Source organism: Stomoxys calcitrans, chromosome 2 (assembly GCF_963082655.1).
Source record: "Stomoxys calcitrans chromosome 2, idStoCalc2.1, whole genome shotgun sequence".
NCBI classification, from domain to species: domain Eukaryota; kingdom Metazoa; phylum Arthropoda; class Insecta; order Diptera; family Muscidae; genus Stomoxys; species Stomoxys calcitrans.
The window spans coordinates 2,343,111-2,369,785 of NC_081553.1; the positions used below are offsets into that span (position 1 = coordinate 2,343,111).

General features: G+C 35.8%; 2 protein-coding genes across 2 annotated transcripts; both read left to right on the forward strand.

The window, feature by feature from the left end:
- The first annotated feature begins 409 nt into the window (after window positions 1-409).
- LOC106083501 (AP-2 complex subunit sigma) lies at window positions 410-1,464 on the forward strand. The gene is made up of 3 exons (XM_013246578.1): window positions 410-508; window positions 575-724; window positions 802-1,464. Exons 1-3 carry the CDS (start codon window positions 506-508, stop codon window positions 1,075-1,077), a joined length of 429 nt encoding a protein of 142 aa, XP_013102032.1. The 5' UTR covers window positions 410-505; the 3' UTR covers window positions 1,078-1,464.
- Window positions 1,465-8,840: 7,376 nt separating this feature from the next.
- Window positions 8,841-26,568, forward strand: LOC106083486 (ras-related protein Rab-1A). The gene is made up of 5 exons (XM_059362201.1): window positions 8,841-9,253; window positions 14,947-15,067; window positions 15,135-15,182; window positions 15,260-15,487; window positions 26,246-26,568. Exons 1-5 carry the CDS (start codon window positions 9,231-9,233, stop codon window positions 26,441-26,443), a joined length of 618 nt encoding a protein of 205 aa, XP_059218184.1. The 5' UTR covers window positions 8,841-9,230; the 3' UTR covers window positions 26,444-26,568.
- The last annotated feature ends 107 nt before the right edge of the window (window positions 26,569-26,675 follow it).

A 26,675-nucleotide genomic window follows, 5' to 3' on the forward strand; every position in this document is an offset into this window, starting at 1 on the left:
ATGGAATCCTCCAACGGCAAGGGCTGCCGTCTCGGTGTACAACACACTGCTACAACAACAACAACAGCTATCATTCGACACACGCTCTTTGCAAATAAAAAGTAATTGACACACATATACGTATGACGTATGAAATTAGGCAAACAATTTAACTAATTTATGCTACAGCTGCTTAAGTGTTGCCAACGAAATGTAAAGTAAATGAAATGAAAATCGCACGAAAACCGGAGAATCAAGCTATACATCGCACAATTTTATTACGTTTTGTATTCGCAAATTTCCGCGGAAATCGGAACGGTCCTGTATGTGTTTGCCACCGGGCCTTACTTACTGGAAAAGTACGCGAACAGACCATATATATGCTCTAACAGCGACATCTATGGTAATAAGACGAACATATCATTCTGTCAATTTCCTTTCGTTGTCTATACCTTCTTTCGTCTTTCGTAGCAGATATCAGATATCAATTTTATTTTGTATTTTGCAGTTCAGCTAAATCGAAAAAATGGTAAAAACGCCCATTTTTAAACAATAAACTCAGTATTTTAAAGAATTGTGTCATTTTTTCTAACAGATACGCTTCATTCTGATCCAAAACAGAGCAGGCAAAACTCGTCTAGCCAAGTGGTACATGAATTTTGATGACGATGAAAAGCAAAAACTCATTGAGGAAGTGCACGCAGTGGTGACTGTGAGGGATGCTAAACACACAAATTTCGTAGAGGTTCGTGGGTCGATGTACTCCAATATCAGGAATTTGAGTTGACACTTTGCCAATTGGTATATTTTTTGTCTTTACAGTTTCGTAATTTTAAAATCGTGTACCGCCGATATGCGGGTCTCTACTTTTGCATATGTGTCGATGTGAACGACAACAACCTGTGCTACTTGGAAGCTATTCACAATTTTGTCGAAGTACTCAATGAATATTTCCACAATGTGTGCGAACTGGACTTAGTGTTTAATTTCTACAAAGTATATACGGTGGTCGATGAAATGTTCCTCGCCGGCGAGATACGAGAAACTTCCCAAACCAAAGTTCTTAAACAACTCTTGACACTGAATTCTCTGGAGTAAGGGAAGGGATCCATCACAATTCTTGTAGTGTAGTTATCATTCCATTATGGGTTTTCGTATTATGTGTTCTGGATTTTGCACGGAAATCTCGCAATTTAACCCATATGCATATAAAAATATTTTCCTTGAGAATTTTGCTAAAGACAAAAGCCATTTTCGAATCTTTGTTTTAGTTTGTAATTTTATTCGCCCTGTATTGTTCGGTTATTTGTGAAAGTATAACTTACCAAAAGTTTTCGCTATATTAAGATGTGTAGTAGAATGGATACACACGCAAAGAGATTTAAGCATCGTTCAAATATTATAAACTATTGATATTGTTAAATAAATCAAATATGAATGTATATGATGATGTATTATAAATAAATGATAATGCATTCTCCAATATTGAATCTGTGTTTTATTCCAAAACGATACAGTGCGCATTTTCCCACTGCATATGAAATTTTTTACGAAATATTCCATTCTACTGCTTATCGGATTCGACAATGAAAGACAGATCTTTTCTGAGAGAGAAAACATTTGAATTGTTTGATAAGAGAACAATTTATCAAGTTTTTTAGTCGGTAGTTTTATTAATCATTGTTTCATATTTCTTAAAATATGCAAAGGGAAACAGAATGCTGCCCACTACCTCACCTTATAACTCGGATTATTATTTTGAACAAATTTATACGGCAAATAGGCAACAAAACAAAACGCTACCCACACGGAAAAAAATAAAAATCGGTTTCAATCAGGAAATTAATTGATGCAATTAATTTTTTAATTGAAACTGCTTCAATCACGATGGTAATGGTAATATCAATCAATTGTTTTCCGAATTATAAAAAAAAGATGTAGCGAGTAGGCATTAACTTTATAAATAACATGAATTCGGAAAGTAAACCCAACAGAAAAACATTTACATAGAATTTGATGATAAAGAAGCTGGTATGCCATTATTTTGTATATTTTGATCATTAATAAGATTAGAATTGCGTCTTGAAATTTAAAAAGGTAGTCGAATGTCAGTGGGTGAGTCCTATCTTCTATATATAGGAAGTATTTTTTCAACATTTTGAGCGGCTAGACTTTTTCAAAAACAGACTGCCATTACAGTGCTGGTGTTTTTTTTTAATGAATGAAAGAAGTTACTGCCCATATCACTAAGTTAGGTTAGGTTGAAAAGAGGGAGTGGATATTAATCCGCCCCATGCCACTATGGACATACACATAAGCCTAAGCTTCTTTTGGTCTCAAAAAATTAAAAAGTATTCTCAAAAAGAAAAATTTTAAGTTTGGAATTCCCTGCTACTTACGAAATCCTTAATTGTTTTCCATACCACTCCCCTAAGTTGGTTCATATCTGGTATTGTGTCCCCACCAAAGTACCGGTGTCTTTTAGCCGCGAAAGCCGAGTAATGACATAGGAAATGCTCCAACATCTCGTCATCTTTACCACATGCCCTACACATGCTAACACTTGCGGCACCGATTTTGCATAAGTGAGCCCCTAGTCCTATGTGTCCGGTTATGATACCAAAAGCTATACTGACATCCTTCTTACTTCCTTTCAGTAAACCAAGTTTTTTGAAGGTAGTCCTCTGGCCTTCACAGCCAAATCGTGTTATCTTCCATTCCCCCTGATTCCGTTATGGCCCGACACCCAAACGATGCGGACTGTGCTCATACTCAGAGAATACGTTAGATTTCTTCTTACACTGCAAGACTGTTCGTGACGTTACCGTCCTGGTTGTTATTGCCCTTATGGCCATTTTATTATCCGTATAGATGTTCATACTCAACGTCTTAGCGTTAGCACCACACCACCTTACGCATTCCGTGACCCCCCGGATCTCCGCCTGCTCAGGTAGTCTTAAATAGATCTCAGTCCCTGGGTTCTCTTTATAGACCCCCAAGCCCACTCTGTCCTCAAGCTTTGATCCATCCGTGTAATATGATCTCCCAGATGGCAAAACTAGGGTTCCGTCATTCCAAGACTGCGTCGCTGGCAGCAGTGTCTCGCACTCGACCTCAAGTGTTGTCTCAGGTCTCCGATCGGAAACCTCTTGGCGAAAGAATTGAGAATCATTAGAATCAATTAATTTTATAATTGAAAATTGCCAGAATTTCAATCACGATCGTAATTGAAAAAAAAATCTGGATTCAATTAAAAACTGATAGCTTCAATTATTTTTTAATGAAACGATTTTTATTTCCAATTAAATTTTTAATTGAAAATATTTGCGTGATACATTGTTTGGTGTAATTGGAAAAAGTTCAGACTCAATTAAAAAATTCATTGAATCAATTAATTTTTAATTGAAAATTCATAAAATTTCAATCGCGATAGTTATGGAAAAAAAATCCGGATTCAATTAAAAAATCATTGGTTCAATTAATTTTTTTAATTGGAAACATTTTTTCTTGATATCTTTTTACTGTGTACACAGAAAAAAATCGGCAAAAAATTATCAATTTAAAATTTAATTGAAAATAAAATAGTTTTCAAATAAAAAATAATTTCTCGGTTTTTTTGCTTGTTAGGGCGAAGATAATAAAATTTTACAATTTTTTGTTTGTTTCTCTTTCGATCTTGTCCATTAGCTGTAATTTTTCCTAATGCATGTGTTTTTGTGTAATGACAGACTTTTTTTCTATGGCAATTGCACTACTTCTATAGTACACATGATTCTGTGCATCTGTTGGAAGTTGATGGCTTCGAACGCCAGACAACGACAACGGCCCTCGCTGTTGCTCCGTGTGCCCAGGCTCGAATCCCGGCCGGGCTCTGCCGAATCCTTTCATTTTTCAAGTTTTTTTTTGCCTGTTAGGGCAAAGTCATTAAATTTTACAATAATTTTTTTTGTTTCTCTTTCGAGACGAGCTTAATTACCGGAAATTGCAAATGGAAAAGGAAAGCCGAAGATAGCAACACACACCAGCCACTATGGGACGTGTTTCGTCTTTGGTTAGAAGACTTTTCAACCATATTAGGTGTGATGGCTTCAAGGGCCGTGCGTTAGTATGTTGCATTTGAATCGTATTAATTGCGGAAACGCATCTATGGTACAATAACAACATTAACCACGCTCGACAACTCTGTCCATTAGCTGTACTTTTTCCCAATGCACGTGTTTTATTGTAATGACAGACTTTTTTCTGCGGCAATACAAAAATAATTGATTCAATCATTTTTTAATTGAATAAGATTTTTTTTCAACTACACTCGTGATTGAAAATGTTTGCCATTTTCAATTAAAAAATTAATTAAAATTTTTTATCAATATCTTTTTTTTAATTTTCAATTAAAAAATTAAAAAAATAATTAGTTCAATAATTTTTTTTAATCGAATCTTAAAAATTTCCAAATATGGTGCTTAAGTTAATTCAATTAATGGCAATGTTTTCCCTACACATTTCAACAAATCTTAAGCAATACCATGTGCCGGACTAACCCTATGGAATCCTTCATCGGAGTTTCAAATCATTTCAACTATTTTTTTAATTGGATCAATTAAAAAATTAATTGAAAATTTTAATAGAACAATTTTTTCAATTAGTTTTTAAAAAGCGGTTATTGATGTTATCATTTTTGTGATAGAAACAGTTTCAATTAAAAAATTAATAGGATCAATTAATTTTGTGATTGAAACCGATTTTTATTTTTTTTCTTTGTATATTTCTGGCGCAATTTTAAATTCTCACACAAACTAAGCTCTCTAAAACGAATTTATTGGCAATTTTTTATTGAAATTAACACAAAAAGATGGAATATGTAAAACACAGTAAAACATGAAATAAATACCGCAGAAGCAAGTGCGATAAAACAGGCTCCAAGAAGTGCAAAAAGCGACAAGGTCTAGAGGCTAGTATGTGAAATGGAAGAGAGCGGTGTAATAGAACCATCATCGAGTCCATGGTGCTCCCCAGTGGTACTGGATAAAAAGAAAAATAGAGGCACTCGTTTCTGTGTGGATTATAGAAAGCTCAGCGATGTCACCAAAAAGGACGGCTATCCACTCCAAAGAATTGATGACACACTAGACACCCTAACCGGGACAAAATGGTTATCCACCCTTTGATTGCAGAGTAGTTACTGGCAGGTAGAGATTGCAAAAAAAGTAAAAGATAGAACTGCATTTGTCTTTAATGACGGTCTCTGGCAATTCTACGGCTACACTGGAGGTCATGTTTGACCTTCGACGAGCATCTTAAGAACTTGAAATATGTTCTCCAGCAACTATCAGCTACTGGCCTCAGACTAAATGCGAAAAAGTGCAACTTTTTCCAGCAAGAGGTAAAATATCTGGGACATCATGTTACGGCGAGAGAGATTGGCCGCGTCCCCGTAACCTACATGAACTACGCAGCTTTCTTGGTGTCTGCACTGACTATTTGTTCGATAGCGAACCTGCCAGCTTACTAAAATTGACACAAAAAGGCCAACAGTTTCAGTGGAGCGATGCTCAAGAGGAATCATTCCAGAAACTGTAAGAACTACTATCTTACCTCTTTTGGCATACCCTGCCACTGGCGAGAAATTTGTTTTGGATACGGAAGCTAGCGCATATGGTATCAGAGGTGTTTTATCGGAGAAAGCCAACGGTCAAGAAAAGGTAATCGGGCTTAGATAACGTACGGCTGCAGAGTACGGTATCTAGGCCCGAATTACTGTGTAACGTGAAGAGAGTTGCTGACAGTTGTAGAAGTCATAAAACACTACCACAAGTACCTATATGCCCAGTACTTTCTGCTAAGGGCTGACTATTCAGCTTTCCAATGGTTGCTTCAGTTCAAGAATCTGGAAGCTCAACTGGCTCGCTGGATAGAGTGGCTTCAAAGCTACGATTTCAGCATAGAGCATAGAAAGTTAGGCAAATACGGAAATGCTGGCATTGCACAAAGTCTGAATCTAAGAAAAACATCGTGAATATCAGGCTACTGAGAATCGAATCTGATGAGGATTAGGCAGTATAAAAGCGAAAGATCCCATCCTGGACAATATAATTCTGGCGAAGGAAGAAGACAAACGACCAACCCGAAAGGAAATTGCACCAGAAAGCCCTCTTCTGAAATCATATTGAGCTAAATGGGACAGACTGTTTGTCATGAATGGGTGTCTGTACCAAAAATGGAAAGACCAACCGAAATCTTATTATCGTAATAGTTTCAATTCCAAATTAAGGGTATTAGCAAAGTTCCATGATAGCCCAAGCGGAGGATACCTTGGAAAACACAAAACAGCCCAATGGTGAAACAACAATTCTAATGGGTTGGATGCCAGAAATCCTCTGCCAAATGGGTATCCAATTGCGAAAGGTGTAAAAAGGCTAAAGGTCCAACACAAAAAAGTCGAGGTCACATGCTACAGTATAATTCGGGTGCCCCGTTTGAAAGGATAGCTATGGACGTGGCTGAACCATTTCCAATTAGCGACTCAGGAAACCGTTATGTCTTAGTGGTTATGGACTGTATCAGGTAATAGTCAGATTTTTATGCTATCCCAAATCAAGAGGAAAAGACAATTGTGGATGTTTTCAGCAAAAATTTGATATGTCGCTACGGTGTCCCATCAGATTCATTCCGATCAGGGCAGATATTTGAATCTGCAATTTTTAAAGAAATGTGTGACGCATATGGAATCAGGAAACCCGGAACAACGCCTCTACATCAGCAATTCGACGGCATGGTGGAAAGGTTCAATCGCACCTTGGAAGAACACCTAAGGAAAGTGATAGATAACTGCCAGAAAGACTGGGATGTGCACATACCGAAATGTTTGTTATATGGATCTGCGGTACACGATTCAACATCTCAGACGCAGGCCAAGATTTTATTTGGAAAGGAGTTATGCAAATAGTGGAGGCTTTATCCCATTGTTTATCCCACAACGCAAGAAGGGTTTGTGTCCGAAATTGTAAACACATTGGAAAGGCACCTACAAAATCATAGATCAAGAACGGATGTCTAAGGGTTGGTATTCTATTCTGCTTTTGGAATAGTGGCGGAAATTTTTAATTGTTCCGCGAGCGGAATTTGACATCTATTGAATGTTTTTGAAACCAATAAAACATAAAAAATGTATTCGGCAATGGTTTCAAGTGTTGCTACTTTAATTTTTTTCCAATTTTTCTCACTATAAACAGAGTACTACTTTTCCGCTTATTTGTAACCAACGTTTCGCCGACGTTTTTTTATATGGAGTTTGACATTCCGCTTGAAAATCTGAACAGAATACTCAGCTTAAGGTCAAAAATGAAACTGGTTGGAACCTCATATGGAACAGGAACTGCCTATTCGGGACGAACAAGCTTAAGGGGATATTGTTGCAGTTGGGGTTTATTAGTTTTAAGGCTCCATTAGTTTAATTACAGTTATTTTAAAATTTAAATTGTAACAAGTTTTCTTATTACATCATCACACATTGTTTCTAGTATTCCCCAGAATTTCTTTATTGTTTAAAAAAATAGGGAATATTTTTATGTTTAAAATTGAGTGCTTATTATATCCCAGATGCTTGTGACAAGAACAAATTCATTTGTTCTTAGTAAATTGCTTTTTTTAATGACTGTTAAACAAATTAGTTTGATAATATATGAAACTGATTGTGAAAAACCGAAGTAATAACAAATATTTTCGCAAGCAAGATATATTCATTTACAGGTAGTGGCAGTTGCCCAACAACAAAATATTGAGTGCACTATCTGTCAAAATCAGTGATTAGTGCAACTCTGATTTTGTGTATGTTACTAGTTCGCGCCATTTTTCTTTGTGTGTGTTATGGTTCTTAAATACAGTAAACACACACAACTAAAACTTATTGAAAGATAGTGCACTTCGTGAAAAAAAAAATTGTACTCAGCTGTTTGCGGCAAACTACCTGGTAGCAGCTGAACCTCTGCACAATCGTTATTACTTCGTACAGATTTATTACAATAGCTTGTTATGAAATAAACATTTATTTTTGATTTATTTTAGAAGTACATTTATTTATATTTTTATACAAATAGTTTTTTATTTATGCATCCACAAATAATATTTTTTCTACCCCAAGTAAACACATGTGAGCAAGATCACTTACACTAACAAACACTTAGTTACAATTAGAAATTTGGCGATCGTGTTTATTTTACTCAAGAAATGAACACATTTCGAACCGAACACTGATTTTGGTAAGTAAGTCTATTCATGATGAAATGTCAAAGCATACTGAGCATCTTTCTCTTTGACACCATGTCTGAAATCCCACGTGATCTGTCAAATACTAATGCATGAAAATCCTAACCTCAAAAAAATCACCCTTTATTAATTCACCAATTCACATTTATTTTATTTAAATTCGGGTGTAATTCATGGGTTTGCTTAGGACTAAATAATACATTCAACAAACAGCGACGACTTCGGGCAAACTTATTGGGGACAGCGTTTTCCTCCAGACATATATATTGCTGTATTATTATAGTCCTATCCAGTGCAAGTCAGATGTTCTGGATAAATATCATTCCAAAGTTCTACTGGTAAATTATTGATAACATGCAATAACAGATACTAAGAAACGATTAATCGTGATTTGCACTATACAGTACTAAAATAAAACACAGCATATATCAGTTTAGTGCAAATAAAACATGCCTAATGCATTCATCTGGAGAATATATGCCCTGAGAAGTAAACGATTAAAACCGATAAAATTAAAATGGTGCTTTCTTATCGACTTTTTGCTACTATTCGATTTAGCTGCCATTCGATTAAGTGTAAAAATTTCTATTAATCGATTAGTCGAAAGTCGCCATCTTTTGTTGGAAGAATTTTTTGCTCGAAAACAGACTTTTTGATAATATTACGTGTTAAAATATATACAAATTGCCAATTCAAATAGGCAAAAACTCTTCTCATAAAAATATTGTAACATTTGCTCTAAATAGCGTCTCCTTTAGATTTCATATATTTTCTTACTTTGACGGAAAACAATTCTTTTTGTCCACGTCAAACGGTGACAATAGTGATTTGCAAGTATTGTATGTGTGTGAGCAAAGAAAGAAAGGAAGGAAAATACGTCAAATACTGTGCGACGAGAACTCTTAAGAAAAAATATTTTTGTGCACATCTCGGTGGTTTTAAAAGTTTCTGAATAAACGTTCCAGCCAATTCCACACAAAAACATAACAATGTCAGCTGTAAATCCCGAATAGTAAGTGAAGAAAGTCAAATGCGATGTGAATGTGATAAATGTCACACGGCGATTAATAATTGGATCAATCCATTGTTCGGCTGGGCTGTTCCATTCTTCTTGCACGACGAATATGAAAAATATGTAGAGTATTTTGCGACGTCATTTATTCATGTTGGTGAATGTGTGATGTACATGAGGTGCCTTTGGGCTGAGTTATCGGCCCACTCCCTTTTTCCAAATCAAGCGTTGAAGTGTGCAGAACCAAAATATGACGGTCACTTTGCAGGGGGGTCAAAATGCATCTACCTGGAAGTGGTCCCTCGCATAAGAACTTGTTTCAAATATGCTAGTTTCATTCGATTGATCGACTTTTTCCAAAGTGCATTCAGTCATTTCTTTATAACCTTTGTCAGTCGACAATGAATGGGAAAAAAAGTAACTTTAATAAGGGGCGGATGAGTCACTTGCTTACGTCTTTTTGTACTTGTATATGTGCTTTCTATGAGGCGCGTAGAACAGGTATGGAGCCCCCCTTTTAAAGGGCCTTTGGTTAGCTATGTTGGAATGTTGAGCATAGGAAATATAAATTTGGGCCCATCTTGGGACAACATCTATTGCTGTGTGTAATTTTTGACGATAGGCCCTACGCTGTTATACAGAGATGTGCACGTGAGTGATTTTTCACTCACGCGCACTATGAAAATAATTTTCTCACGCATGCTTAAGCACGACTTTTTATGTGGACTCATGAGCACTTAAGGTACAAAAATCGTACTCACGCTCACGAGTCACGAGGCATTTACGACTCACGATATTAATCACGACTCATGGTTGAAAGAACATTTTAACATGAAGTAAATGATATTTTCTGTGTTTTGCATGCGTCTAAATTCTTTTACGACTTTTCTATCCCTTTTGTATAAAAATGATGATCGCTTAATAATCGGAAGCTTTATGCAAAAGAATTGCATAAAGCGACATGTTGCTGCACCGCATTAGGTTTCGTTACTGACTTCATTTGCAGCGAAAATGCCTATGAATATAAGCCTAGTACTGAATTCATTCGCAGCGAAAATGCCTATTAAATTTTTGCGAAGTCCGACGGACTATATTCTATCCCCCCTTTTCGTGAACATTGATAATTAATTAGAAGTGAAATTTGTATTGGCCCAGAGACATGCCGCTATTATTTCGCTTATAGAATTCAGTACCATTTTTACGGAATGACTTGACAGCAATTCGGGCGAAAAGGCGAAGTCAGTACTAGTCTTAAAATAAATGTGGAATGCAAACTTGCCCATCCAAATTCGATTGAGGATCAGGGCAATCTTCTCACATATCAATGAGTGCTGTCCGATACAAGTTTAATCTCAATGATAGGGGCCTCCTTTTAATAGCTGAGTCCGAACGGCAGGACGTAGTACGACACCTATTTGAGGAAAAGTTTTTACATGGCATAGTGCCTCACAATTGTTGCCAGCAATAGGAGGGGATACCAATCTCACTTGACCAACAACGGATGTTTTGCTTATGGACGAACCCATTTAGAAGCTAAAAAAAAAAAATAAAGTTAATGCTCTTTAAGTCGCGGTATCAACTCCGAATTTCGGTAGTAATTTTTTTATGATGATTAGTGTTCACAATTCAATTCAAAGTTGTCAAGTAATTATTAAAAAAAAAACAGGGCTGCCGATTTGTCGTCATTTTCCCAATTTTTAGCTTTGAAAATACCAAAGTGCCTATTTTCTGACTTTTTCTCTAAAAATGAAAATTTTTTCAAAATTTGAAAAAAACTACTTTCTATATCAATGGATCTTTTAAATCCCGATATTGTACAAAAATAGTACATAGTGTGATATTACACACTTGAAACCCTGCCAAATAGATCAAAACCGGTCCACATTTAGATAAATATGCTATATAACCGATCTTCCGCTTGAACTTCTTGATCATATAAATAGAGTATTTTTTACACTAAAATTTTCTCGCGAGCGTCTCATGCATCGTGGACGTTTCGGGACTCGTGAATTTCTAGTGAGTGTCTCGTAAATCGGGATTTTCTCGTGAGTCTTGATTAGTGTCGTGAGCACGCACAAAGAATTTTTGTGCAATTAAATTTTGAAATTATTTATGTACTACCTATATGGTGTCTGAAATTGAGTACAATCACATAGGTACAATATACATTATATTATTTCAAAAATATTTATGAGAGCTTATACAGAAGAATCCAAAACTTTATATTAAAAACTACCAATCACTAATAACAACCTAATAAAGGCCATCGCAAATTTTGGCCTCTGTATCAAATGCCAATGCTTTGTAAATTGTTTGGATTCAGTCATTTCTCTTTCATTTGGGTTTATGTCGACTATTCTTCGTCTCCTCGTAACTTGTTCAGATGTTGTGTTTTCTTTGTCTTCCTTCATTTGCGTTTAAAATGTAATCATTTTCTCTCTTTGTGTATGGCTAGTTAGGTTGTTTTTCTTCTATTGCATTATGCCATTGTTTGCTGGATGTTGTTTCATTACTCTATTGAACAAACCATTTTATCGTAGTTACAATTTCAATGAAATCCGAACCGAGGGTAATTAAAATCTGATTGTAAAAATGTGCAAAGTTCGATTACTATTTGAAGAACTATTTTTAATCTTTTCGAACCGAATTAATGGGACTTATATGATTTTTATACGTCTAATTTATTTCTTTTTCATAATGTATTAAAGAACATTATTCGTCCACATATGACGAACTAAGAATTTGACTACTTTATACATATATATGTCCTTTATTTACAATTGAAGTAAATATATTAAATATATTACAATAAAATATGGCCAATAGTTAACTATTCAGTGTGAAAATAGGGCACCAATAAGCTCTCTCCATCGAGTTCTATCGTTTGCCAAAGCCTTGGCTTGATTCCAGGATATATGGATTGATTCCAACTCTCTCTAAGTACAGCGGATCCATGTGTTTTTTGGGCTCCACTTGCTTTATGATCGTGCGGTCGGCGTAGGATATGACCCCACCAAGTCCCTTTTCTCTTCCGGATTTCAACATGACAGGGAAAGTGTTTGTTAGAAATATGGTTTGGCCAGAAAATTCGAAGAATTTATTGTAGGCAGCGATTTACGAAAACTTGGATTTTACGTGTAGTCGCTTGTGTCAAGCTTCAAGTTCATTCATATAATAAAATAGATTTCATACTACTGTTGAAGATCCTGACATTCGTATTATGTGAGATGTCACCGCATCTCCAAACTTTGTTGAGTTTAAGAAAAACGCTTCTAGCTTTCCGTCCGTCATCCGTCCTTTGTTATTTTGATACAAAGATGGAAGTTGTCAACGTCTTCCATGATATGGTCGTTTATAGTGAGCGGTATCATATTTGATGTTAGTATCCTCATCAATTTGGCCTTTGTATGCTTATTCTCAGGCCAACTTTGGCAGGGATGCACATCGAAACTGTGTCAAAAGGACGCTCGAAGTCGATAAATAAAAGGTATAGGTGTGTAGAAAGTTCCGCAGATTGTTCAATGATTATGCGCAGGGTGTTAATGTGGTCGGCACAAGAACGTCCTGGCCGAAAACCTGCCTGTTCCTTCCTCAAAATGTTGTAAAGCGCAGGCGAAATACGCTGCAGAAGAAGTCTTTCCATCTCTTTATTTGTTGCGTTTAGCAATGTAATTCCCCTCTAGTTCTTATACTGAATGAAGTTACCCTACTTTGGGATTGTGACCATGATCCCCTTTTTCCATTCCGTGGGGACAGCGTTTGTATCCCAGGCCTCCCTGGTTATTGGGGTGAGCGGTTGATTTTTTGTAAAGACTTTTGGGGCCTGGCCTTGGGCCCCATAAACATCACAAGGAGAAGTAAAACTCAAATAGCATGGTGAAGGAAGATTTGCTTTGTATTTTTTTGTTTGCCATTTCAATCATACTATCAAAATTTAACGTGTGCGAAATAATAGGGGCACTTCTGGTTTTCAAATGAAAAACTGCAAATTAAGAAAGAAGGAAGGCAATTTTTGAGTCACAATTGCAGCCAAATTGTGGCGAAATTTGTGAGGTACTGTACCATTTGGCAACCATGCAAAAACTTCTCTACAAAGAAGTTGTTATTCCCTCTTATACTACAGATGGGGCTCATTCCATTGGAAATAAATATTGGGGTTCGCTGTGGCTGTAGGCGGTTTCATTACATGATCTCATTCCCTAGTTGGGCTATTAAAAATGCTTGTTAGAAATGCTTCTTGAAAATATTAAATTTGACTATATTGAATATATCATCCTTTGTGGAAAAATATGATGTCTATGCTGTCATCGTTTTTATACATAAACTTTCAAGAATTAAAGTTTTTCGAAGTATTGAAGTAACAACTCATGGTAGAATTAAATTAAGGGTTGCGTATCCAGCCCAGCTGACTAAATATTAAGGAATTTTAGAGTTGTATCGTCCCACTGAATTATCACGCACACATTAAACAAATGACGTCTAAAGGCTGGTACTGCATTCGCTTTTCGCGATTACCTATGGTAATAATGTAATAAAATTTTTATTTTTATCATTGTTGTTTTTGTAGTATTTGAAAAACGTAATCGTGAAAAAGATGGGTTTAGTACCAGTCATAAATGACAAATGGTAATTTCAAATTAAAACTCAAATTCTAAAAGCCATTTGAAGAAATACAGTGGTTATGTGGCTAAGAACTCCAAGGAGAAACAAGTTCTCCTTGGGGTTCTTAGCGTATGTGAACATCCAGCAATCGGCCTGGTTTAACGATAGGAACTAGAAGGCATCTTCTTCACTTCTCCTGTTCTTGTGTTGTCTCAATGGATTAAAATGTCTATGCGAGTCCGATTGCGGACTGCCACTAAAGACTGAACTTTCGAAGCACATCATAAGCTTTAACAAAATTGGTAATATATAACAGTCGTTGGAATAGTGATATCAACATTTTTATCATATAAACAAACAACTAAATTTCCCATGAACATTGGATACAGGGGATATTTCTCCCATATCAATGAGTGCATATAAACACTCTTTAAGATAATCAAGCTTTAGCTTTTGCTGCGAAATTTATGTTTTGTGGTTAAGTTGACTATGTACTCCTTTTTTTAAATCGGATGATATACATTGGTTAAAAAAAAATTTCCGGATAGTTTGAAACCCGGGTTTTGTATTTGAATTTGGTCAACAATTCAATACGTGTGATATGGGAATACGTAGATTAACACATTGTTGTTTTTGTACATTTGTTGTTGTTGTTGTTTGTGCATTTGCATTCTGCACTAGTCTTTTTGTAACTGTCATCATGAAATTGTTGTCAGATGAAGTCATCGTTACGTGCTTTAGATATATAGTAAGTGTTTATATTTTGTCTATTCGTATTGTCAAAACGAATGTTATGCAATTATACTGCAAAATGGCTCTGTTGAATGAAAAGCTTTAATAAGCATTATAACAATTGAAACAAAGCATAACTTCGTCCATATTCTTTCCAAGGAATATTGTCGCTTATCGCTAATACTTTGACTCATAATTTTTCATATTTAAACATATAGGGGTCGCTGAATAGTCGCCAAAAAAATGTCACACAACTGAAGCGGCTAAATGAGCATTTTTATTATTTATTTATATTAGACTACTATCTCTGTGTTGGAATATGACTGCATAAAACACATATTGTTTCTATATTTTCACAGTGACTATCTCTTCAAATTGCTTCTGATTGGAGATTCCGGCGTGGGCAAGTCCTGTCTTTTGCTTAGATTTGCCGATGACACATACACAGAAAGTTATATTAGCACAATTGGTGTCGATTTCGTAAGTGAATCGTACTGTCACTATTTGCAGATTAAATAAACATATAAACTGTTCTTCTTTCTCACAGAAAATCAGAACCATTGAATTAGATGGTAAAACTATAAAATTGCAAATCGTAAGTAGAAGACAACACAAGGGCGATGATTCTTTATGCATATCTCAAATGTTTATATTTTCTGTTTTGGCTTTTAGTGGGATACTGCCGGCCAAGAGCGTTTCCGCACTATAACATCATCTTACTATAGAGGCGCTCATGGTATTATTGTGGTGTACGATTGTACGGATCAAGAATCATTTAATAATGTCAAACAATGGCTGGAAGAAATCGAGCGATATGCATGTGAGAATGTCAACAAACTATTGGTGGGCAATAAGAGCGATTTAACGACTAAGAAAGTGGTTGATCATACCACAGCTGCGGTAAGTTTTAGTATTAATTAATCCAAATCTCTATTCAGACAAGAGAGCAAAAATTTGCCACAAAGATTTGAATATAAACAGCCCTACCGGTAATATTGAATGTTTAAAACCCAATTGGATATGATAACTAATGCGTATTATGCACTAGAAAATAATTATTATTTCTTCAAATCCTAAATTGGCGTAATTTTTCAATTCAATTTTTGACTTCGTCGTCAAATTTTCAATTTTTCATTTTTTTTTAAGCTAGTGTTTAATTGAAACAGGAAAACATTAACATTAGTCAAAAAAGGTCTTAGGGCTTGGGCAACATTTGAGCAAATAAATAAATACGATTGAAATTATCAGGGTGGAAAAGAAAGAAATGATGGGAAATGCTCCAGCATTTCCTTTTAGCTCGATAAAATATGTGAATGTATTTGTGAAATACTAGGGTGATTAATTCGGTTTTTCAAAATGTTGGTTTCGGTTTTTTGAGCTGAATATATTAAACTGTTTCTTAAAAATTCCCATTTTTCAGGTTTTTGATAAACCTTTTTTTTGCCATAATAACCGGGTTCACATATTTATTTGTGATACTTTTCTCTTCTATTTCATTGAAATTGTGTTTTTTGAAAATATTTCTTTGGAGTTTGGCCTATAGAGGAAACTAAGAGAAATTATTTTATTTTATTTATTTATTTTATTTATTTATTTCATTTCATGCAATGCGAAGCCATCAGGCCTATAAATAATCACACTATGCATAAGACGTACTTTTTCTAACATAAGTTAAAAAACTACTCAATTAAAAATAAAAAACTCAAAAACTTAGAAAATGGAAACAAATATTTAACCTATTTAACACTTTCTGAATCTAGATAAAACTAAATAACAAATAAAAAACAAATTACTAAAAATTATAAGCAGCAACTGATTAAAAAAAAATCCTACTCAAAAAAGATCAACGTAATAAATTAAAAAAAATGATTAAAGCATAATAAAAAAAGTAATACTTAAACCAAAATATACAAAAAAAAAAAATCACAATAATACTTTTGGCTTTGAAAACAAATTATCAAGAATTATAAATAAAAGAGCAATAATACACACGATAAAAACATTCCGTTAAAGTTGTTGGCAATTTGACACAAAAATTAAAAGCGCTGAAAGTGTAGACGAAGACGATTTGATAAAGATCTTGTTGACAAACTGAAATTCTTTAAATCCGTAGGCAAGGAGTTGTACAAACGTGCAACCCTTACAAAAAAAGTACTACTCAAAAAATTATCTACCCTCGGAAGAACCAACTGATTAGTTCTGGTAGAATGACAAAAATTAAATTCATTAACAAGAAAAATTGGAGACCGACATTTCAATAACTTAAAGAGAAACAAAAGCAAACGATAATTAACATACGACGGGAAATCACAACCGAGAAAACGACACACATAGGGAGTTATATGAACACGACGACCTACACCGTAAACAAAACGAATCATATTGTTAAAAGCGACCTGAATACGATGCATGCTCCCTTGCGACGCACTGGAGTACACCTCCAGACAATATAAAATGGCCGGCAAAACTAATGCATGCGCCAAACGCTCCCTCACAAAGAGCGGTAAATATAAACTCGTGGTATACAGGCTTCTTAAAGAAAAGTTAACCTTAGACACCACGGAACTAACGTGCCGATCAAACCGAAGCCTGTCATCCAGCTGAACACCAAGACAATCAATGCTTTGCACAAATTCAATATCTACATTATTATATCTAACACTAACATGATTGTGACAGCCCGAAGATAAAAAAGGGCTTTAGTTTTAGAAGCGTTAACACTGAACCTATTCTCCGCCATCCACTCACGTAACGACTCCATCGCAAAATTAATTTTCGTCTGAAAAACATTCAAAAATCGGTTATCACCCTTAAAAAGCAATTGGATGTCATCAGCATATGCAAATGGAGTGCACCAACAATCCAGACGAGAAAAAACATCATTGACAAATAACACAAAAAGAAGTGGACCTAATACTGAACCCTGAGGAACACCGCTTCTTACAGAAAGAACACTGCTACATTTACCATCAACACAAACAAACTGGCTCCTACCTGTAAGATACGAGCATAACAATGTACATGCACTGGTCGAAAACTTATAAACGGACTTTAATTTACTAAGAAGAAGGCCAAAATCCACTCTGTCAAATGCCTTTTCCAAATCTAAAGACAATAGCACGCAAAATCGTGATCCACCCATGTTTGACCGGATAGAATCTGTCAAACCCAATAACAATGAGGCTGTACTTCTACCTCGCCTAAATCCACACTGGGCATCACAAATAAAACGATTACTTTCCAAATAGCCAGACATTTGACATTTAATAACATGCTCGACAATCTTAGAACAAATAGGTAAAATAGAAATCGGACGGAACTCCTTCAGAGCGTGACAAGACTGTTTTTTCCCAACGGGCACTATTTTGGCTAATTTCCAATCGGACGGAAAAGAAGAAGTTAACAAAATAGAATTTACAAGATGTAACAGATGACAAGACACAAGAGGATAGACTTTCTTAAGAAATTTTAATGAGAAACCATCTACACCTGCTGCATTGGACTTAATGGCAGAAAAAGCCTTATCCAACTCCCACAACTCCACCCGTTGAAAAGCAAAACCACTATAGTCATACTCCCCGAGAGAACTACTTTGGGAGTCCAATTGGTTTTTATTAAAGGTCGTATTCAAATCCTCCACATTCAAATCACAATCATACGACTTGCAACTGCCAAGTCCATTGGATTTTAACAACGACCATAACTGCTTTGTGCTTTTATTGCCCTCAAACTGCAGTACATTCGCTTCCCTTCTAACCTTTCTTATAACAGATTTGGCTTTATTCCTGGCTCTACAATAAATTCGCCACTTAACATTGGATCTATTCTCCAAGAAAGATTTAAAAGCCAAATCTCGAAGCGATAGATGATATGAAATGAGGGGATTGCTAAACCAATCCTCACTCCTAGCCCTTATCACCCTTTTTTTTATAGGAAACGCATTATGGATAGACCCAAGACAGCTACTAAAACTACTACATTGAAAATCAACGTCACTAGTGGAATACAAAGCGGAAAAATCAGTAGACGAAACAATTTCCTGCAAATCATCACAACTCAAAGCATTATAATCAACATATTCAAAGAACTGCAAAACATTAAGGACTGAAACGTTAAGGGACACGAAAATAAACGCATGATCCGATATACTGGGACAAACAACCTGGTTAGAAATACAGACACAACTACGATCACTTACAAGAACAAAGTCGAGTAAAGAAGTAGAATTATGTACAGCACTAAAATGAGTAGGTATAGAGTTGTGGACAATTGAAACATTAAGCCGCCTACAACTTTCGCGCACACTATAAGAAGACGACAGATCAAAAAGATTATTATTGAAATCTCCCAAAATTATGACGTCAGAGTATCTCACCAAAACATCAGCAACTTCACTTTCAAATGCCCGAAAATTTCCCCGCGGAAGATATACAACACCAACAAGAACATTTCTAGAACCAAGTAAAAGTTCTACCAACAAACATTCAACAATCCCATATTGACTACCACTATAAACAACTTTGTACTTAATAGACTTAGAGACAAACAAAGCAACGCCCCCACCTCTCACACATGGACGATCATTTCTGCAACAAGAATATCCCGAAATTTCAAATCGACTAGACGGTATACTTGGTTTTAGCCAAGTTTCGGAAACACCTACTACACTTAACAAACTGTCAACAACAACATTTCTTATTTCGTTAATTTTAGATGACCTCTCAGAGAGGTTAAAACTGCGGCAATTAAAATGCCCTACACTTAAATTATTACTATAAGCACACAATGAGGAGCGAAAAAACGAATTATCGCACGTAATATTACCTAAGTTGCAAGTATTCATAACTAATGACGCTATAAGGGCTCAATGAAAAATTAATTGCTAATACAAAAAAAAAAAAAAAATACAAAATAATAAAAATAAAAGGCTAGTACGCACGGGATCCATTGGTAACGGTGCTAGCCACATCTCCATTAGCGTTGCTTGACTCAGCACTTCCAAATAATTGATCACATTCAGTCGCACTCACTGTTTTAACGTCACCATTCAGAAACGTAAGGCACACCTTGGGAATATCTCCATTAATTAAGACGTATTTCAATATTCGCTTTTGTGACCGCAGCTTACGGCATTTAAAAACAAGGTTAGAGGCAGGTGCGGTAAGATGATCATTTAAATACACACGGGAATCAACCTCGCCACCAATTACATCGTTTAGTCTGATCGAGTTAAGCCTAGAATAGTTCGCCATAATCAAATACCTGGTATGAACGGAATTGAACTTGACCAGCACCATCCTACCACCGGAAATATAACAGCAATGATTAATATCACTGGGGGCAACCTGCACTCCGCACAAGCGGGCAATCTGTATCACTGGCTCACGCAGAGTTGTAATTGATCTCGGCATGCCACTTATAAGAATATCCGCGCGATTGAGACGTCTTTGCTGAACCAAATTAAACTGCTCCAATTGCCGTATCCTCTCACACAGCCTAGCATCAACATTGGCAATATTTTGCTGACAAACAAGAACATCCGATTTGACTTTCTGAATTGAAGCAATAAACTCACTTCGAAAGGAAGCAACAACACCATCCACCATTGTTTGAAAATCCTGCAAACATTTCTGCATCTGCTAATCAAATTTTTGTTTCATGGACTCAACAAAGTCATCAAAAAGCCCACGAATACAACTAAGACGATCATCTGCTGCTTGCTCAGATGGGTCAACACGTATACTCTGCAAACCAGTAAGGAGACCAAGCGTACCACTCTGAGAATGCACGGCGTCAACAGAATTAGATTGACTGCTATTGAATGATGTTGTCCCCAAAACGCTGGAATTACCGACACCACTGGAACGCGCATCACCGGCACTATCTTTAGCAAATTGACTGCTATTGGGTAATGCACCCCTAAAAACGGTGGAGTTAGCAACACAACTGGAACGCGCAGAATTGACTTTATCACCAATGCACTTCTTACAGGTGAACTGCAACGACTTGTTTGTTTTTATTTCATTACTAGAAATATTGACGCACTTAGTGTGAAAAAAAAAGGGGGGCAGCCAGAACACCCAATGCTGTAAACACCACGAGTGATGATTTTACCACAAACAGGACACTTCCAGCTTTTAGGAATAGCATGTTTAACAGGTGCAGGAACCATGATTCAAAGGCGAACAATGGCAAAACAAATCAAATGAAATGCCGGGAAAACTAGGCAACACACAGCAACAACAACAAGAGCGCAGATCGACGGGAGCAAAAAACCACGAAATAAATGTGGTATCCAAGTACGAGATGCAATTAGCTTATTAGGCAGATGACAGCAGCGCAAAAATTTCGTAGATCGGAATACGATACACTACTTTATTTTAATATTTAATTAATTTTTCACGGAGCTCAATAAAAACACTTAGCTTCTCATGATTATCGATTATATCAAACCTTTTTCTTCAAAGCAAATTTTATCTTTAAAGAAAATTAAATAAAAATTATGTTAAAAAAGTGTTATTGAATTCTATTAGACTGACAAGATTTCAAAAAACAAATTTTAAAAAACTTCATCAATATTTTCTTGTAAGGAATATAAGCAAGCACATTTGAAAGAAATTTTGTCTTAAGATAAAATTTCATTGAAATTTTGTCTTTAGAAAAAATTCACTGAGATTTTGTCATTAGAGAAAGTTTCATAAAAATTTTCGCTTTTTAGAGAAAATTTCATTAAAATTTCTTCTATTCTATTTTATACTAATGATTGGTGTTTTGCAAAAATAAACATAAAATAAGAAAACTTAAGAACTTGTTCATACCTTCAAATCGTTTATTTAATAAATATCGTTGTTTTAGAATAAAAATAGCATAAAAACGATGCCTATACCCCTGCGCATGTTCATTCGTTGTTGTCTCAACAACGACTGAAACAAAGAGAATAATATTTCTACTACATTCACCCTGTAGCTATTAACCACATCTGCTACCGTGTCTGCATGAATGTTGTGTAGATCCGCTTGATATGCCGCTTGATCTAGAGGTTCTCTCTCTTGTAGCGCCGAACCTCACGCTCTAAAACATGTACAATAGATCTACCTTCTACCAATAGATCTACCCTCTACCTCCACCTACCCGGTATCTAACTTATGTGAAGGTAAACATCTTTTAAGAGTATTTAAAAAAAAAAATTGAGATGCAACACCTTTCTGTATCATACTTGGCACGAAAGTGAAGGGGCTACTACCTCGGATTAATATATATTAACCACATTTCGTCAAAATCTGGTAAAAATGCACCATTTATTGCAGTAGATAGATTGGATTCAAGTTTGAATGGACTTACGTTCGACTCATTCATTCATACTTGAATCTCGGGATCCAATCAAAGTTTTTTCAGGGCACAGTTTCTCAATAGATGTGTTCCTTAAGGTTCTCGGACCTCTTTTTTTCTCTATGTTAATGCAGGATCTTTATAATCATGTAATACATTATGATTTCCATGGCATACAATCTAAAATAGCCAATATTTTACACAATTACATATCAGAATGTTGTTGTAGCTGTGTATTGTACATTGAGGCGGCAGTAAAAAGGAAAACATTTGATCATTTTGTTAATTTCATTCATGCAATGCGAAGCGGATTGCCTATATTTGGGGGGGTACCGTCGTGATCGCCTTCAAAAGACTTCTTCGCTGGAGCTTTTCATTCATTCTGACAACATGACCTAGCCAACGCAACCTTTATATTTTAATACTCTCCATCAATGCATACTGGTCCACAAATTTTGCGAAGAATCTTTCTTATAAATACCACAAGCACTGTCTTGTCTGCTTTCACAAGTACCCATGCCTCGGAACTAATAATAAAGCCAAAAAAATTGAAAAAAATTAAATAAAAAATTACAATAACACGTATGATAAAAAGTTAATCCGTAAGGCTATATAACATAGAAAGTTGTTGACGATTTGACACAAAAATTAGAAGCGCTGAAAGAGTAGACGAGGACGATTTGGCAAAGATCTAGTTGAAAAACAACTTTTTTGAATCCCTAGGCAACTTTTTGTACTAACTTGCAACGATTTCAAAAGGGTACTAGTCAAAACATTCACCCTTATTCCCGTTGTCGAAGGCAGTCGTAGTCGAAGTCGAATTTCACAATTCATGGTATTCTGTAACTTATTCGACAGTTTGATAATAGAAAAATATTGTTATAAATAAAAAAATTAAATAAAAGTAGGTTCCATACTCATTCGATATACAGGCGCGATGAAGTTTAGAATGCAATTAACTTATATATCGATCGTTTTCGTCAAATTTGACGATTAAATTCGATTTATGTAATAACAAAAATGTTAATACCATTTTGTTAAAAATTTCGGCATTGCCAACCGGTATAAGGGGAATTATCTACCCTTGGAAGAACGAACAGATTTGTGTTGGTAGAATGACAAAAATTAAGCTCATTAACAAGAAAAATAGAGACTGTCATTTCAACAACTTTACCCATTAGTGCATATTGTGTTTATCGAACGTTATATTTCTCTTTTTTTTATAATTTAAAAAAGACTTAAAAAGGTGGCAGATAAATGAAAGCAAGGAGAGCTTGCCTTAAATTAATGGTACGTTAACGGGGCCAATATATTTATCTTTACAAATCCTAGTAAAATTATCATGAAAATGAAGCGGATTGCCTATATTTGGGGCGCTACCGCCATATCGACCTTTGTAGAGGATGCCATCCAAAAATTAAGTTTCCGCTTTTATACAAGAAATATTTCTTAAAATCGATTATTGGTCACCATTTAATTCTAAATAAATCAAATAGGCTGTGCTATGCATTTAAATAAACGGTGCTATGCTTTGTAAGATGCATTGGTCGAAAACTTATAAACGAACTTTGATTTACAAAGCAAAAGGCCATAATCCACTATGTCAAATGCCTTTTCCAAATGTAAAGGCAAACCCGTGACCCACCCATACATACACCCAAACCCAACAAAAAAGAGGCTGTACTTAATCCACATAGACATTTGACACTTAATAACATGCTCGATAATCTTTGAAAAAGTTGATTAAGTAGAAATCGAACGGAACTCCTTTAAAGCGTGACAATACTGAGTTTGTGCAACGGGCACTATTTTGGCTTATTTCCAAACGGGAAGAAAAAAGACGATAACAAAATATATCTAACAAGATTGTGCATTAGATTTAATGGCCAAAAAAAGCCTCATCCGACTCCCACAATCCCACACGTTGAAAAGCAAAACCATTATAGTCATATTTCCTGAGGGAACTTTGGGAGTCCAACTGGTTTCTATTAAATGTCGTACCCAAATTCTCCACATTTAAAACACAATAACACGACTTGCAACTGCCAAGTCTATTGGAATTTAACAACGCCCATAATTGCTTTGTGCTTTTATTGTCTTCAAAGAGTAAGATATTCGCTTCCCTTCTAACTTTTCTTATGACCGATTTGGCTTTTTTCGTGCCTCCGCAAAAATTCGCCACTTAACATTGGACTAATTCTCCAAGAAAGATGTAAAAGCCAAATTTGTAGGGATAGTTGATATGAAATAAGAGGATTACAAAGCCAATCCTCAATCATAGTCCTCATCGCCCTTTTTATGGGAAACGCATCATGGAAACATATTAACATATTCAAAAATGTAAACTTTTATGATCAAATGTTTTCCTTTCTATCCTATGGCAGCCGGTTGTACGTAACGAATTGACCCGATGGGGACCCGATCATCGGCAAGAGCTGCCGCCTCAGTGTACAACACACTGCTACAACTACCATAACAACATATCAGGTGCACCCCCTGCATATTCTAGTAAACCCCACAGTTAAGGTTCAAACATATGTGGTGTTTTTTACTTGCAATTTTTCCATTAGAGCTGAGTATGCATCTCTAGCGAAATTTTCGGTTGGTGCCAGGACATTTATGGGAAGTAACTGTGTAGTATAGTCTATACAAATATCTATTTATCATTTTGGCCGATTTTTAATAATTTTTGGCTAATAAAGCACATATGAACTGAAATGTATCATGAAGCTCTCAAAAACATACATTTTCGTTTGTAGTTGCAGGCAAAAATTCTCCGATGGCTATTATGTCATCCTGTTTACGCAGACAAAATTTCATTTGAACTGCGTACCTGCAAACGAAATTTTCAGTAACGGTATCGGTAACGAAAATTTCGCTTAGGATATGTCAATGCATTTCGTTTAATCTTACTCCAAACGGTGCCAAAAGATAAACCAAATTATGAACCGATTAGGGCCATACTTGGTTTGGCTGTTGGAGACCAAAGTGGAATTTATTGTGCAAAATTTTAGCCTATTCTGGCCATATATAACACGTGTGTTAAAGGTCATACAAGAAGTAGTTGTGCGAAATTTCAGCCAAATCGGATAAGAATCGATCGCTCCAGAGGCTCAAGAAGTACAATCGGGAGATCGGTCTATATCAGGTTGTGAACTGATTTGGGCCATACTTGGAACAGTTGTTAATGGTCAAACCAAAACACAAAAGGGTCACGAAGTCAAGATCCGAGATCGGATTATGTGGGAGCTATGTCATGTTATGAACCAATTTGAACCATACTTGGGACAGTTGTTGGAAGTCTAAAAAAAACACTTGGTGCAAAGTCGGATAAGAATTGCTCGCTTTAGAGGCTCAAAGAGTTAAGATCCGATATCAGTTTTTATGGCAGCTATACCAAAATAGGGACCGATTGGCCTATTAACAATCCCAGCTGACCTGCACCAAAAAGAAGTATTTATGCCAAATTTAAAGCACTAAGCGTTACTCCTTCAAAAGTTAGAGTGCTTTCGACAGACAGACGGGCGGACGGACGGTCAGGGCTAAATCGGCTAGGAATGTCAAGACGGTCAATAATATACACATTTTGATGGGTCTCAGATCATTATTTCGATGTGTTACAAACGGAATGACAAAATTAGTACACCCCCATCCTATGGTGGAGGGTATAAAAAAACGCAATCAGATGCGGAACGGTGTGCAGTCAATTTTGCTAGATAATTTTTCTGGTAAACATTGAACATAAACCGGTCTCCCTAATCTTCCCCATCCAAGCCAAGTATGGCCTGATATTGCTTTAATTGCATGGAAAATATTATCCGTTATCCTTTGTTTGCCTATAAAGAGATACCGGGCAAAGAACTTGACAAATGCGATCCATGGTGGAGGGCATATAATATTCGGCCCGGCCGAACTTAGCACGCTTTTACTTGTTTTTATTTTTAGCACTTTCTATGCCTTTTTTCTTGGGTAACTTTGAACTTGAGTAACGCATTCCGCTCTATTAGATACTATTTTTCTTACATTTTTGAAATCGAAATGTTCATGCACATTTGCAAGCCAAATGACCTTTAAAAACGGACTACGGTACTTATATGGATTTAGGATTTATTACTTTTGACTATATTAGTAAGCCATTTGAGCAACTGGGTTTGCACTTCTACAAATAGCTTTTTGTTTTGCTTCAATCGACACGAGTATATTTTTTACATCTGTAAAATTTTGAGGAATTAAACACGAGAACAAATTTGTACATTATTATTGCGTGTTTATTTATTGTTTATTATAACTCGATTATTGAATATTTCACTTATTTTATGTTCATTGCAGGAGTATGCAAATCAATTGGGCATTCCATTCCTTGAAACATCAGCCAAAAGCGCCACCAATGTGGAGCAGGCCTTCATGACAATGGCCGCAGAGATTAAGAATCGCGTTGGACCACCTTCCAGCGCCACCGAAAATACCAGCAAAGTTAAAATCGATCAAGGGCGTCCAGTGGAGAATACCAAGTCCGGTTGCTGCTGAATAATTACTACTCCCGAACTAATTGTGAATCATTATTTTATTATAATATAAAAGAAACAACAAAACCAACAACAAACAGTAAAATAATAAAATTAAAAAAAACTTAAAAACAAGCAGAAAACCAATTCATAACGAATAATTATATTGATAATGATTTAAACTCTAAGATCAGACACTAAATGGAAATTTGCAGCCCAGAAGTGAGACGAGGTGTAGCCTTCTCAATAACACA

Bases quoted from the DNA above. Each gene is read 5' to 3' on its own strand.
- LOC106083501 (XM_013246578.1), top strand. The intron at 725-801 runs GTTCGTGGGTCG...TTGTCTTTACAG, and splicing joins AACACACAAATTTCGTAGAG to TTTCGTAATTTTAAAATCGT.
- LOC106083486 (XM_059362201.1), top strand. From the start codon at position 9,231: ATGTCAGCTGTAAATCCCGAATA. The intron at 9,254-14,946 runs GTAAGTGAAGAA...ATATTTTCACAG, and splicing joins TCAGCTGTAAATCCCGAATA to TGACTATCTCTTCAAATTGC. The intron at 15,068-15,134 runs GTAAGTGAATCG...TCTTTCTCACAG, and splicing joins GCACAATTGGTGTCGATTTC to AAAATCAGAACCATTGAATT.